Source organism: Pantherophis guttatus, chromosome 2, assembly GCF_059756535.1.
Source record: "Pantherophis guttatus breed Tessera chromosome 2, ASM5975653v1, whole genome shotgun sequence".
Taxonomy (NCBI): Eukaryota; Metazoa; Chordata; class Lepidosauria; order Squamata; family Colubridae; genus Pantherophis; species Pantherophis guttatus.
The window spans coordinates 23,892,967-23,909,089 of NC_142064.1; the positions used below are offsets into that span (position 1 = coordinate 23,892,967).

The 16,123-nt window shown below is 43.2% G+C and overlaps 1 protein-coding gene across 1 annotated transcript in view; it reads left to right on the top strand.

The window, feature by feature from the left end:
• C7 (complement C7) overlaps positions 1–6,267 on the top strand; it is a 45,436-nt gene extending 39,169 nt beyond the window's left edge. The window contains exons 17-18 of the mRNA XM_034440802.3: positions 2,350–2,534; positions 5,101–6,267. Coding sequence (XP_034296693.2) covers positions 2,350–2,534; positions 5,101–5,294 — 379 coding nt within the window. The 3' untranslated portion in view covers positions 5,295–6,267. The remainder of the gene's footprint in view (positions 1–2,349; positions 2,535–5,100) is intronic.
• Positions 6,268–16,123: the final 9,856 nt, after the last annotated feature.

Sequence of the window (16,123 nt, forward strand, 5' to 3'; positions counted from 1 at the left end):
GAGGACAGTAGGAAAGAGATGGTAGGCAAGTTGGTGTGCTTATGCACGCCCCTTACAGACCTCTTAGGAATGGGGTGAGGTCAACAGTAGACAGTCTAAAGCTAAAGTTATGGGGGTTTGCGGTTTACTTGAAGTTTGTATCTATTGTGTGCTTGTGTATTATTGTGATTGAAGCTGAAGTAGTCATTGACAGGTAGGATGTTGTAGCAGATAATTTTATGTACTATGCTTAGGTTAGACTGAAGGCGGCATAGTTCTAAGTCTAAGCCCAAAATTTCAAGCCTGGTGGCATAAGGGATTCTGTTGTGAGGAGAGGAGTGGAGGACTCTTCTTGTGAAATACTTCATATTATAATAATATTATGAAGTATTTCACAAGAAGAGTCCTCTAGTTTATTATAAATTATAATAATATATTATATAATATTATATAATTATATAATATAATTATATAATATAATTATATTATATATTTTCATTTCATTTCATTTTATTTGATTTATATACCGCCCTACTCCCGAAGAACTCAGGGCGGTGAACAGGCACAAGATAAAACACATAGAATACAAAAATTTAAGAGCAGAAGTAAAATTGAATTAAATCAATTTAGCCCAAGACAAATTTAAAACCCCAGGTTAAGAACAAATTAAAAATTTACATTAAAATTTACATTAAAAAGAGAATGGGAGAGGTTAGGCCAGACCAGCCTGATGAAATAAAAAGGTCTTGAGAGCGCGGCGGAAGGTGCGTAGATCCGGGATCCTCCGTATCTCTGGGGGGAGCTCGTTCCAGATAGTAGGTGCCCCCACAGAGAAGGCTCTCCCCCTATAATAGTTTATTATAATATTATAATAATATCATAGTTGGATAGAACCGTTTGAGGAGTTGCCTAGAGGTTCAGAGGAGGAGTGGATGGTTTGGAGATGTTTAAAGAGACTACACACTGGTTTGGCTAGAATTAAAGACCCCCATGGTTTTTCCCTGAGGACAAGGATATTTACTGTGAATGTGGCACTATTCAAACAACTATCCATTTTTTACAGGGACCAATATGCACACAGAATGACTTGCTGGCATATCCCTGCCATTAACATAGCCTGGCATTGTGCTAGATTAGAACTATATAAAGTAATGGTTTTTTAAAAAGTTTTTGATATTTTTAAATTTAAATTAATAAATTTCCCCTTCTAGTTCCTGCATTTTTGACACAAGATGAGACAAGCTTGATTTAAGGAAATTATTGCTATTACCCTTCCTCTCCTATCAAAACAATGAATGTGAAGAGCTTAAGGAGAAACGGGGGTTTGGGAAAAGTAGAGCTTCACCCACTGTCATCATCTGGATCCAGTATGTATCCTGGAAGGCAATCCTGTCCTTAGACTGTTGACAGTTTCAGCCCCAGGCTACACTAAGACTTGCCCTTGAATTCCACCACAAGGTTGGAAAATATATGGAGATTGAAGATATCATACTAGTTAATGAATGTATGCAGCTTATTGATATTAGAATAGAATTCTTTATTGGCCAAGAGTGATTGGACACACAAGGAATTTGTCTTTGGTTTATATGCTCTCAGTGTACATAAGGAGAATAAAATACATTCATCAAGAAGAAAACGATACTTAGTGATAGTCAAGGTATCAAATCGTACTAGGAAACAAATAAAAACAATATAAATTGAAAGATTCAAGCAACATGGTTATAGTAATAAGTGGGAAGAGATAGATACTAGTAAGGAAGAGAAGAAGAAGAATAGTAACACAGTCTTAGTAAATTATTTGACAGTATTGTGGGAATTAGTTGTTTAGCAGAGTGATGGCATTTGGCAAAAAGCTGTCCTTGTGTGTAGTTATCCTGGTGTTTAGTGCTCTATAGCGTCATTTTGAGGCTAGAAGTTGAAACAATTTATGTCCAGGATGGGAGGGGTCTGTAGATATTTTCACAGCCCTCTTTTTGACTCGTGCAGTATACAGGTCCTCAATGGAAGGCAGGTTGGTAGCAATTGTTTTTTCTGCAGTTCTAATTATCTGTTGAAGTCTGTGTCTGTCTTGTTTGGTTGCAGAGCCAAACCAGACAGTTATGGAGGTGCAGATGACAGACTCCATAATTCCTCTGTAGAACTGAATCAGCAGCTCTTTGGGCAGTTTGAGCTATTAAACTCGATTTGTATAATACTCTCCTCTTCCGACATATTAAGAATTACAATTTGGCAGCAGAGCTTGGAGATTGCATCCCAAGTTTTCAAGGATGTCATGCAGACCTGGAAGATTCAGACAGTGTGTTCCTGCTGTTAAAAGTCAGAAGAGCATTGTGGGTGATTTTCTGGAGTTAATTTTTTTTTCCTTTCCAGCTCTTCCCTGGATGTGTGCGCTACTGACCCCAAAACTCAGAGGAGCATGTGGCTAACCATTTGCAAGTTGCATGCCCTCGAATGTAGGGGTAGGCAATACCATTTAGCGAGTGAAGAAAACTGCAGAGCACGTACCCTATCTGAGAGAAGTTGTGAATCCTGCCAGTTGTGGGAGAATTGTGATGGTAAGAGATTTTTCCTTACTTCCAAAATTTAAGAGACTATAAATATGGATCTGTCTCTGATAAAGAGTCCAGGGGGTTATTCACACACACACACACACACACACACACACACACACACACACACATCCTAGAGTGATTTTTTTTGTCCCTTCGGATTTTCTCAAAAAAGTTTTCACAGTTCCCATTAAGCCCTCAGAGGGAAAATTAAGGGTTATTATGATGAAACTCAAATACTTTGGCCACCTAATGAGAAGGAAGGACTCGCTGGAGAAGAGCCTAATGCTGCAAAAGATTGAGGGCAAAAGAAGAACGGGATGGCAGAGAACGAGGTGGCTGGATGGAGTCACTGTAGCAGGAGGTGTGAGCTTAAATGGACTCCAGAGGATGGTAGAGGACAGGAAGGCCTGGAGGAATGTTGTCCATTGGGTCGTGACAGGTCGGACACGACTTCGCAACTAACAACAACAACACAAATCAATGTAAAGAGCAGAGGAAGGAATTAGAGTGAAGCAATAGCTTATAAAACCCAGTTTGATCTAGTGATTGAAATACTGGGCTAGAAACCAGGAGTTTTGCCTTAGGCACAAAGCCAGTTGGTGATGTTAAGCCGGTCACACACTCTCTCAGTCCTAAAAAACAGACAATGGCAAACCACTGATAAAATCTCGCCAAGAAAACTGCAGGAATTTGTCCAGGCAGTCACCAAGATTCAACCACAGATATGTACACACAGAGTTTACTGACCTGTTACATCTATTGCTGCTTCTTTTCTATCGTAGAAGCCAGGTATCTGCAGGGTGTCATCAGTATAAACAAACAGATAGCTACAAACAGATCAAACATCTGTTTTTATGTGTGTTGCAGATATATAAATACATAACACACACACAAAAAATTGTTGGAGCTTTAAACACATCATCCTGGCCACCAGCTCAACTTTTTCTGACCATACTCTGTGGTTACCCTTGCACAGGAGAATACTGTAGACCAGGGGTCCCCAGCCTTTCGGACCTCAGGGACCACTAAATTCATAATTTTAAATCCCGCGGACCACTAATATGATCTGCCTAATGACCGGCTGGGTGGATGTGGCTAGGTGGGCATGTGACTGGGTGGGCATGGCCAACTCGATGTCACTCACATCAAGGGGCGCCTTGCCAACCTCTACTCACCCCTCCCTCCCTGCCTGGGCTTCTTAGGGCCCCAACAGATAGCAGTTGTTGGAGCTAAGCAGCCACCTTGAGAAAGAGTTGGCAAAACAGCTGGCTCAGTTCAAAATGGATCTGGCTGAAAAGGAGGCTCAGCAGAACCACCTCACTGAGGACTACGAGCATAGGCTTTCCAAGCAGAGGGAACACCTGCCGGAGTGCAAGGCCAGGTACCGGTGCCTGGAGGCTCAGCGGGCTGAGATGGTCAGCCAGTTCCAGGCCATGATGCAGTCCCACTGGAACAAGGCCCTCCGGCTCTTCACCACCAGCGGCACTTCTCTCCAGCCTTTGCCCAAAGCCCTGCACCAGGAGGCTGAAGCAGACCCCAAGTCAGAATTTCTGCCCCCCTCTGCCCCACACAAAAAGACCCTGAAGGGGGAGACTGTTCTGTCCCCGTCGCACACACGCACGCACACACACAAACAGACAGCCAGGAGTTCATGAATCAAACAGTCAGGAATTCCTTTAAGATAACAGTCTTGGCAGCGAACCATGAACTGCCTGCCAAGAGATTTTACTCACTAAGGGAGTTTTTTTCTCCTCAGTCCAATATACCAAATTAATTCCACAAAGCAAAGAATTGTCAAAGTCCAGTCCGAAGAAATCCAAAAAGAGATTCTAACAGGGTTCTAGAAACACGATATGACTTCTGAGCTTTTCAATTTGTCCGTCACAAGGCCTGAATAGCTGACACACCCCCTTTTATCCCTTGTGGGGTGTGGTCCAGTGACTCAGCTCAATCTCTGGCCCACCCACGCCTCTTTCTCTGCTGCACATGCTTATCCTTCCGACGCTGTCTGGGATCCAGCCAAAACTCATCCTCCTCGCTCTCTATCTGCGGCTGTTCCGAAGTGCCTTGCTCCTGGCATATCTCTTGGCCTTCAGAGGAAACCTGAGGCATTGCCAGAGAGGAGGGTCCTGGAGAGGGAGGCCTTGCCAAATCCTCTCCTTTACCTTCTGAGTCCTCTCCCTCTGTTAGAACAGGCTCAGGGGTCGGAGTCACAACAGAGGCTCTCTGCAGCAACACAAATGTTCATTGCACGTATCCGGTACAGGGGCTGTAGTTTCAGGACCCCTGATTTAGTACAATATAAAAAATGCAAATAATTTTTCTGCGGACCACCAAAATTTTCTCGCAGACCACCAGTGGTCCATGGACCACCAGTTGGTGACCACTGCTCTAGACCATTGGTGAAAACTCCCAATACATCTTTCAAACCATAAACATATTAATTTGGCCCTTTTTAAATAACTCTCACTCTCACTTAATAATTTGTTTAGGTTGGTTTATGTATTTCAGATCTGATTTTCTGTTTTCATTGCGTTAACCTCCTACTTTGCATTTGTTCATTATTTAGAGTCCACCAATACGTGCACATGCAGAAATGATGGACAATGCAGCGAATTTGGAACAAGCATTTGTGTCAATGTGAATGGAAGTCCTGAGACACAGACTATGACTGAATGCGAGGCTGGCATCCTCAGATGCAATGGAGATAATGTCAGAGTAATTAGCATAACACCTTGTTCTACACAACAAATTTCCCAATAATTAATGCCATTGGTAATAGAATTGAGTGGACAATGTAATTAACAACAGAGGCAGAAAAATAGAGACAAGAGTGCTACTGAAATTAGCAAAATACCTCTTTCTGTTAAATAATACATGGAAAAAACAGTTTGCAAACATTATATTGTTTAGAGCAGCCCAGTAGGAAAAAAATACTCAACGTCTTCTAACCAAGAATCTCTTTTGGCCTATCAATGGTAGGCTAACCACACTCCAAAAAATAATAGCTGACAAAAAGACCTCAAAACCAATTTTTATTTTGTTTGCAGATGAAATGCTGTTAATGAAATTACTTTTAGTTATACAGTATATTTGATAATTTCCACTTCTGCAGGCCACGTGCAATGCAGTCCCGGGAATTTAAGTTGAGTACTTCTGCACTAAGAGATGAAGGAAATTTTGACTAGCTAACAACAACTGTAATGATGTTAGTATTTGGCAGGCTAACAGTTCTGTTTAGTGATCTACATTCTGCCTGGCAGATGATTAGTTCTGGACACCTGCCATAATCCACCTCTCTTTCACCTTGTCTTACTAAAATAAAGAGACAGATGTTGGGTTGATAGATTTTTTTTTGTAACAGTCCTGAACTATTACGCTTCTGGACTTTTTGCTTGAAACTAAAATCACTGAAACTTTGATTTTAGGTTTTAATGATTAGCATGATTTTGTGTTATAGAAATGGCTTGACATGTTGAGAAATGTGAGGCAAAAGGTTAAGAGTTGTAATTCTTTATTTTTTGTACTCTACTGCACTGAACAAAGTTAGAAGTTGCTACTATTTTTTTCTTACTTTCTCTTTGCACTTTTCTTTCTCTTAACTTTCTAGCTTTTGTTCCTTTTTGTGGCTTTATCTTACAATAAACTTTAATAAAAAAAAGTTTTTGAACAAGCAAGCAGTCCTGAAATATTCAAAGAAGTTGACTTTTCATACCAATAAATCTCATTTTAAAAATTGCGGCAGTGTGATTTCTTCAGTGTGATTCACAGACCTTACTTTTATTGATCTTTGAACAAGCTCAAAAGAATTTCAGCAAGTTTGAAGTTCAGCAAACATGAAACTCAACAGTGATAGATAAACAACAATTAGTGTACAGCTTATAAGCATGAAATCATCCGTCCATGTGCTGAAAGGAGCATCCAGCCTTTAAAGGAAGCCTCCATCCTGCAACACTTAGAGCTAAATGAACCTAATAATGGAAACAGGGGTGGGCTCCTGGGGGTTTCGCAGGATTCGGGTGATCCTCTAGCCAAGGATCACCGAGGTTCAGCAAATCCCCAAATGCCACCCCGGCTGGCCACGCCCAACCTGCCCCTCCCACCCCTTCCCGCCCCTCCCAGGAGTCCCCACTTCATCATTCCAGGTACGTGCAGGGGCTGTGCAAAAGGTCTGGGAGGGCAAAAAATGGGCCTACTGGAGGTTCCGGAAGTCTGGAAATGGGCCTGTTTCTGGCCTCCAGAGGGCCTCCAGACCCTGGGGGAAGCGGTTTTTGCCCTCCCAGAGGCTCAAGGAAAGTCTCTGGAGCCTGGGGAGGGCAAAAAAGCCCGCCCCCCCACCGCAGGTAGCCAACTAGGCCATGGCCATGCCCGCCCAGCAACAGGGCAGCGAACACATTGCTAAAGGATCTGAAGCCCACCCCTGGATGGAAGCCAATAGACAGGGCTGTCAAACTCCCGGCCCACAGGCCAGATGCATCACATGCTGGCCATGCCCACACCCGGTTTAGCGAAGGAGGAAAAAGTCCTGATGCATCACATGATGCCACCGTGACGATGTGAGTTTGACACCCCTGCAATAGAGGATTGTAATGGCAGACAATGTTCCACCTATGTGCCATATGCTCACTCTCCTCCCTGGTCCTCTCAAAATCAAGATAAAAAGACCTCTCATGACTTGAATGCAAGAGAGATGAAATTTTAAGAGTTGAAAGATGAACCTTATCATCTTGAACCTGAGCAGTGGTGGGATTCAGCCAGTTCGCACCACTTCGGGAGAACCGGTTGTTAACTTTCTGAGCAGTTCGGCAAACTGGTTGTTGGAAGAAATCATTAGGGCAGAGAACCGGTTGTTAAATTACTTGAATCTAACCATTGAACCTGAGGGCCATGAGAGACTTCCAGTGACCCAATGATGTACCAGATGAGATATGACCACTCTATCCAACCTGTTTCTTTTTCTCTGAAAGATAGGGTTAGGGTTCAGAATGGGAGACCTCTTTCTGAGAGGCAAATTACTCCAATTTCTGCTCTTAAATCACTCCCTCCCCCATAGCAGAAACAGCTTTAAATCATTTTGGTGGAAAAAAAAATAACAAACCTTCAACACGTCTCTGAAGCAGAGAATATTCTGGAAGCTCTCTTTTTGTTATAAAAACTTCATCTGTACTCTCAGACAACAGAAACACCTTCCCCTGAAACATGAAAGTTTTGATACTACATAAAGGGTAGGGTTGTCTGGGATGTTTCCTCTTCCTCCCCCATTTATTCCACGATTTCCTTGATTTTTCTGAAAAAGAAGTGGGTAGAACACACCGGCACAAATTAGTTAAGTATGCATTGTCTTGCCCTTTGTGCACTTTCAAAGCGCTCAGGAATTCAGACAAATAATTGAACAAAGGCAGGTCTACCTTAAACTTTGGAAGTACTGTATACATAATAAACCCAATTCTTTAATGACTCAGGGCTCAAAATGCCTGAGTACTGTAGAGTGATCCTACGAAGGTAATCTATTTTAGTGTTGCTTCCAGAGTAATGTATTTTGCTCCTGTTATGTCTGTCCACATTGTCTGTTGGATTATATAAGACGCGCTTGCCAGACCTTCTTCTCTGAACCTAGTTTGATCTGCAGCCACCTTCTGTAACTTTCCATCATGAGTTCTTTTTATTAATATCTCAGCAGGAGACAGAATGCCTAGCTTTACGGCTACACTTCTAAGCATATTCATGTGAAAATCAATCCCATCGCTATTGCTGAGATAACTTGTCAATAAAAAGTAAATCTGTATTATTGAGCTTTCAGGTTAATCCATAACTCAGAGCTTGGTCATTAATCAAGAGGTTTGGCACTTTTCCTTCACTTGGCTCGTTTATCAGCTCAGCCTCCGGGAAAGTTTACTGGGCTTGTGAAATAGGCACAATGATAAATCCAGGGTGCTCACTTTGCACTTTTACCAAGGGAACAAAATTCAAATAATGCTAACAAATGCTACAAAAAAACATAATGGGATCCAGAATATTTAAAATCTTAAAAATAGAATAGAATAACAGAGTTGGAAGGGACCTTGGAGGTCTTCTAGTCCAACTCCCTGCTTAGGCAGGAAACCCTACACCACTTCAGACAAATGGTTATCCAACATCTTCTTAAAAACTTCCAGTGTTGGAGCATTTGCAACTTTTGGAGGCAAGTTGTTCCACTGATTCATTGTTCTAACTGCCAGGAAATTTCTCCTTAGTTCTAAGTTGCTTCTCTCCTTGATTAGTTTCCATCCATTGATTCTTGTCCTGCCTTCAGGTGCTTTGGAGAATAGCTTGACTCCCTCTTCTTTGTGGCAGCCCCTAAGATATTGGAAGACTGCCATCATGTCTCCCCTAGTCCTTCTTTTCATTAAACTAGACATACCCAGTTCCTGCAACCATTCTTCATATGTTTTAGCCTCCAGTCCCCTAATCATCTTTGTTGCTTTTCTCTGCACTCTTTCTAGAGTCTCCAATTTTTTTTACATCGTGGCGCCCAAAACTGAATGCAGTATTCCAAGTGTGGCCTTACCAAGGCATTATAAAGTGATATTAACACTTCACGTGATCATGATTCTATCCCTCTGTTTATGCAGCCTAAAACTGTGTTAGCTTTTTTGGCAGCTGCTGTACACTGCTGGCTCAGATTTAAATGGTTGTCCACTAGGACTCCAATATCCCTTTCACAATTACATTCCATTGAGCAAGGTACCACATATACTGTACCTGTGGATTTTGTTTTTCTTGCCTAAATGTAGAACTGTACTTTTTTCACAATTGAATTTCATTCAAATTAGTATGAAGATTCCAGGATGAATAATGCATCCACCTATTCAATTATTTATTTATTAGAATTATAGCCTACCTTTCCTCTAGATGCTCAAACCATTGTTTATAAGTGTAATGGTATGTGGGAATGACCTTGGGAGACAGGAAGGAGAACCATGGCCTAGACAACCATCATGCAAAAGGTTTCTCAGCTCACAGGGGAAAAAAGGGGATATGGGAAGCATCTCAGAAGGGGTTCTCCCTAATTTTCTGGAAAGACAAAATAAAGAAGAGAAATACATTCAGACTTGCAGGATTCTGTTAATGTAACCTTGCAATAAAGACAGGGTTATTACTTATGGTTTATGTTTTTGGTCTGGACTACCTCAAAGGGCTGACAATTGCACCTCATATGCATTTTCCTTGGAACTAGATGATAAGGAACAGTACAGATAAGTTCCATTCACACTGATATATCACTTCAAAACTCTGAATGGTCTTCCCCGGCAGCTATTCATCTAGAGGTTGAATAGCTCGAGAGAGAAGATGAAATCCTATAGGAAAATAAGAACAGTAGTCATCTCCTTCTGGATGTAAAAGGTATAATTCCTGAAAAGTTGTACAAGAAAGTGCTAAATAATGTCATGGTCAGTGGAATCCAAAGTGTGAGCCATTTGGGGGAAGCAAGGCCAAGAAATAAACACAGCAGAGATTCCAATAAGAAGAAAAGAATGTAACAATGCTTACTGGATATGATCCTTGGCTCATCTAGAACAGCAGTTCTCACAGTGGCCAACCAATTGTACAAAGAAGACCAACATTCCTCTAGCGCAGGTGTCAGCAACCTGCAGCTCTGGAGCCGTATGCAGCTCTTTGGGCCCTCTGCTGTGGCTCCATGTCAAGTGATCCCACCACTGGCTGGCCCCGCCCCGCCCCGCCTCTCTACCTCCCCTCCCAGTCACTCCTTGCCTGGCCTGAGAAGGTAAGGGTGATGGCAGGGGATGGAGAAGCAGCCAGGGCAGAGATAGAGAGATACAGAGAGAGTGGGAGAGAGACAGACATAGAGAGATACAGAGAGAGGGGGGGAGAGAGAGGGAGAGAGGGGGCAGGGAGGGAGGGAAAGAGAGAGAGAGAGATGTCAAAAGGGTTTTGTGATTCCCGGTGTTTTTTAACAACCGGTTCTCTGTCCTAATGACTGGCTGGGTAGGAGTGGCTACAGGGTCATGTGACTGGTGGAAGTGAGTGACGTTGAGTTGGCCACACCCACCCAGGTTTTGTGGCTCCCGGTGTTTTCTTTTCTTTGGGAAATGGATCCAAATGGCTCTTTGAGTGTTTAAGGTTGCTGACCCCTGTTCTAGCATATGGTTTTCGGAGATAGTGTCAGTGACATCAAGGCTAATAGCTATTGATCCCAAAGACTTCCATTAATTGGCCCAATCCTTTTGCCACCTAAACTGGTAGCGGACACCATATATGCTCTTTATTTTTATAGGGCAGAATAGCAGGATCTTAAAAGCCTGCCAAAATTTCTTTCTGCGCTATGTTATATCCAATAGATTCAAGGCAGGGTTATTTTGAGTTTATTTCTCATGCTTTTCTCTTTCTCAGGACTGAGTAATCTTAGCTGAAAGTCTTAACCTTTCACTTATTCACTTAAGGCTAGGTCTACATTCCTTTAGTGGTGGGCTGCTGCATGGTTGTGCGGGTTCAGGTGAACCCTTAGCTGTAATCACTGGCTGGGCCTGTCCACCTGCCCTTGTGATATGCTTTCCATATATAACTAACATTCTGGCTCATTCCCCCCGCCCGCACTGCCCAGCTGAATTCCGCGGCGCTCCTGCTGTACTTACTGGAACTGCCTGAGTTGATTAGCGGCATGTTTGAAGCTCTGTTTCAGTCCCAAAGGGGCGTGCTGGAGCGAAACAAGTGCATGTGTGCACGCACACTCACAACCAGCGAACCTGTTGTGAACGTAAGTGCAGCCCACCTCTGCATTCCTTCACACTAGGTCAGTGATGGCTAACCTTTTTGCTGTTGCGTGCCAAAAGCAGGGGGAGCATGGGGGGGTCGTGTGCGCATGTGCCCATAACCATAATTCAATGTGCCCCCCCCCGCGCATGCACGTGCGACTCCCCCCCCGCCTTTGGTATGTGATGGCACGATGGGTCAGGTAGGCCCACTTTTTGCCTCCCCAGGCTCCAGAGGCTTTCTAGGAGCCTGGGGAGGGCAAAAATGGGCCTTCCCCACCTCCTGGAGGCCCTCCAGAGGGCTGGAAACAGCCCGTTTGCTGATTTCTGGTGGGCCTGGAAGGCCCGAAAATCAGATGCAGGCACCGGAGTTGAGCTAGGGCAACCCTCACATGCCCACCGATATGGCTCCGCATGCCACCTGTGGCACACATGCCATAGGTTTTTTTTTTTTTCATTTTTTCATTTTATTAAATTTGTATACTGCCCTACTCCCGAAGGACTCAGGGCGGTGAACAGGCACAAAATAAAACACATAAATACAAAAGTTAAAACATGATTAAAACCCAATTAAATAATTTTTGCCCGAGACAATTAAAAACTCCCAATAATTTAAAACAAATTAAAATTTAGGTTTAAAAATTTAAAAGAAGGGGAAAAAATTAGGCCAGGCCGGCCTGCTGGAATAGGAGTGTCTTCAAAGCACGGCGGAAAGTGTGCAGATCCGGGATCCTCTGTATCTCCGGGGGGAGCTCGTTCCAGATAGTAGGTGCCCCCACAGAGAAGGCCCTCTCCCTAGGGGCCGCCAGTCGACATTGTTTGGCTGACGGCACCTGGAGGAGCCCCTCTCTATGAGAGCGTACCGGCCGGTGGGAGGCTGTTTGTGGTAGTAGGCGGTCCCGTAAGTAGCCAGGTCCTAAGCCATGGAGCGCTCTAAAGGTTCGCCATCACGGCACTAAGTGATCAAGGTCTGTACTGCCCTACCTCCATTTTCTAGTGCAAGTTGTTCACCAACATGACCTAAGCAATCTCATCTGTGTTCCAACCAAAATGGCTTCTAATATCACCCAGATGATTTGCAGCTGCAAGGCCACCACCTCTTATCTTGCCCAGAAATGAAAGCATTTGAGTCTGGCCTATACTTACATGGATCTTTTAGCATTTTTAGCATCTTTTAGACTGCCCATCTGTATATGGCAATTAAGGAAGTGCACAAAATGCAAAACGTATCCTCAAAATTCCATTACTCGTTTTGAATTGAATTGGCCACAGTTTGATGAAACAAAATTCAATCTGTGGTGTTCCATGTTTTTTATCAGAATAGAATTCAAAACAAATTTCAATTGTTTGGCCAAGTGAGTCCATGGGGAACTTCAAAATTGTCACGCTCCACTATGTAGACCACAAAAGAAAATCAACCATGCAGGAAGGCCAAAATTGTTTCTACTAAGATTGTTATAATAACGGAATCTTGCAAGTCGGATTGTTCTGTGCTTTCTCCTTGTTCCTATACTCCAGTGAATCAAGGCAACATCTGCCTGAGTCACTTATCTTGTCTCTCTAGATTTAAAAAATGCTTCAGCCTCTTTTGCCTAGGTAATGGTTGTTGTTTGCAATAGTGGTGATCGTTGTGTATTTCTGTCAGAGTTGTCTTCCCTATTCTCTACAACAGGGGTGTCAAACTCAAGATCCGCAGTCTGGATCCGGCCCATGGGATGCTTAGATCTGGCCTGTGGGGCCACCCTGGAAACAGTGAATGACCGGCCCGTGGTGCCTCTGCCAGCGAAAATGGAGCTCACGAGGGCAGCCCTTCCGAGCTCCATTTTCACTGGCAGAGGGTTGCAGGAGGCCACTTCAACCAAAAACAGAGCCCGGGAACCCATTTTCGCTGGCAGAGAGCTCAAGCCGCCACAGGCACCCCTGACACAAGTGACATCGAGCTGGACATGCCCACCCTGGCCATGCCCCCACCCCCACCCTTCCTGAGGTCAAACATAACCCTGATGCGATCGCCAATGAAATCGCGTTTGACACCCTTGCTCTATAAAAACAAAAACTTTGCGAACTGCAAAAGTCCAGGCAACCAGTAAGTAGCAGCAAAGAGATAAGGGAAAAATAATTCATTGCTGTCATCTATTGGGCATTTGGAGTTTTGCAGTTCATAACTAGTAACCTTAGCCAAGAAAAAATTCTTTCCCAGCCTGGGTTTATGTTCTTCCCATCTTTTTTCTTTATAGGCTTCCCCTATTCAATTCCTCACCTTTCCCTACCCTATGCAGAAGTACAGCCTTGGGAAAGTCTTGGATAGTTGTTAAGTAAGTACCAAGATAGAAAGGAACTGAGATTCTGTCAATCCAATATCAGATTATGTCTAGCATAGATGCAATGACTTGTTGGACTAAAGATGAAGGCCTTTTAGCAAATGTGAGCCGGTACTGCAATAATCTCATAGGAAATTTTATAGGAGTTGATAAACCAAGACGAGTACCAGGAATCTCTCATTGCCAAAGACTGCAGTCACCACCAATTCTAATACTAATTCCTCTGATATATGGGGTGATGAAAAACTCCCATGGAACTTGTGTGCAGCTGATCAAGAGAAGTAAGTTTCCCTCCTGATAAGGTCAAGGCTCCCCCAGAGACTGCTATTGGTTCAGGGGTGGGTTCTACTTACCTTTATTACCGGTTCACAATGGGGCCGTATGTGCGTGCTTGCTTGCTCTTCTGCGCATGCGCAGAAGCGTTTTGATGATGTCAGGGTCAGTGGGGGGACCCTCCCGCCAGTTTTACTACCGGTTCTATAGAACCGGTGCGAATCGGGGGCAACCCACCATTGTACTGGTTCCTACTTACTTTTCTTGCTGGAAGTTAGCACCCATCCCTCTCCTAGGAAAATGAGATATTTTAGGAAATATTAACAGGGTAGAATATTTCCCCTAAAGGTAGGCAGAAACTCAGTCCCCCCCCCCATCTTTGTTAATGGGCCGTTAAGGCCTGGGCCAGTCTATTCTACATAACAAAGATCTACCCCCTTCAGGCAGAGCCATAGTAGGAACTGCCCAAAGCCCTTTCACTACATCATCACCCAGCAAGGCTCAACCAAGCCTGGGAGATAGACAACCTACAAAGCAGGGGTGGGTTCTACTTACCTTTGCAACAGGGCCACGCGCTCACGCTCGCTTCACTCACGCACACACACACTCTTCTGCACAAGCATTTTGATGACATCGGGGTCGGTGGGCGGAGCCTCCCGCCGGTTTTACTACCGGTTCTATAGAACCGGTGTGAACCGGGGGCAATCCACCACTGCTACAAAGTTACCCCCTGCATGGCCCCATGGGAGTCTGGCAACCAATCAGAATACAAGCTCAAATTCAAAAGCCCAGAGAGGGTATAAAACTCAGGCACTCTCAGTATCTCTTGCCTTTTTTTCCTCACCCAAGATCTTCAAGGCATGTGATCCTGTCCACCAATAAAACCATCTATCCAAGCGGCCACCATGTGTCTTTCTCCCCATTTGGAACTGAACCCAGAAGGATATTTCTTCCAATATTTCTCCTCAAAAAATTCTCCCTGCTTCTACTTGCAGATATTGCTGGATCGTAATATGCTATCCTTCCACTCCCATAACTGCTAAGTTCTGATGTTAGTTCCAAAAAGTCCAAAAAGTCAGGTGAAACCTCACAAAGGGTACATCAATCCAAACCACCCAGGTCAGCAGATAACTTTGTAAACCTGAAAAAATGAAGAGGGAAAGGAACATTAAAGTTAGGTATATGACTTTTTTTTAAAAGGATGCATTTGTAAGGCTGGTACTTGTGTGAAAGAAAACCAAGAACCTTTCTTTAAGAAATAACATGATGGTAGAAAAGTCTGAATTATCTAACTCTGTCTACAGGTAAAGGACTGAGCTTGTGCACTCCATTATAGAGACAGAGTGAGTCAGGAAGAAGTCGGATAGTACAGATCAGGGTCAAAAAAGAAAGCAAATTCAACTGAGGAGAAGGGATAAAAGCTCTACAAATATCAGTCAAACCTACTGCTTCTCAAATTTTCTTGTTAAGTAATCTTTTTTGTTAAAGTTTAAAAATAGTAAGATAAAAAATGAATGCAAATGAAGAAAAAGTTGAAAAATAAAAATACAGAAACAAAAAGGGAGGAGGGAGGGGAAAACATAAAGAAAAAAGAAAAAAGAAAAAAAAAGAAATAAAAGAAATTACTTCCCCCTTCATCATGACAAGTCCAAACAGTTTTAGCAACTTATCACCTCCTCTGATATTTAAATTCTTGAAGGCCACACACTTTAAAGCCGCTAAGGGTGAGAAACACTGGTCTAACCAAAAGTAGGCACCTTATGTACAGATAATTGCCAAGTCTCCCTCATAACCACCTCTATGTCAATTGTTCCAAGTGATCAGTGAGTTTATAGATGTAGAAAACTACAGGGAGTCCTCGGCTTACAACAGTTCACTTACTGACCTTTCAAAGTTACAACGGCACTGAAATAAGTGACTTATGACCATTTTTCACACTTATGACTGTTGCAGCATCCCCATGGTCACGTGAGGTATATTCAGATGCTTAACAACTGACTCACATTTATGACAGTTGCAGTGTCCCGGGGTCATGTGATCAACATTTTGTGACTTTCTGACAAGCCAAGTCAATGTGGAACCCTAAATCACTTAACAACCATGTTAGTAATTTAACAACCGCAGTGATTCACTTAACAAATGAGGCAAGAAAAGTCGTAAAATGGGGCAAAACTCACTTAACTTAAATTTCTCACTTAGCAACATACATTTTGACCTCAGTTGTGGTTGTAAATTGAGGACTACTTGT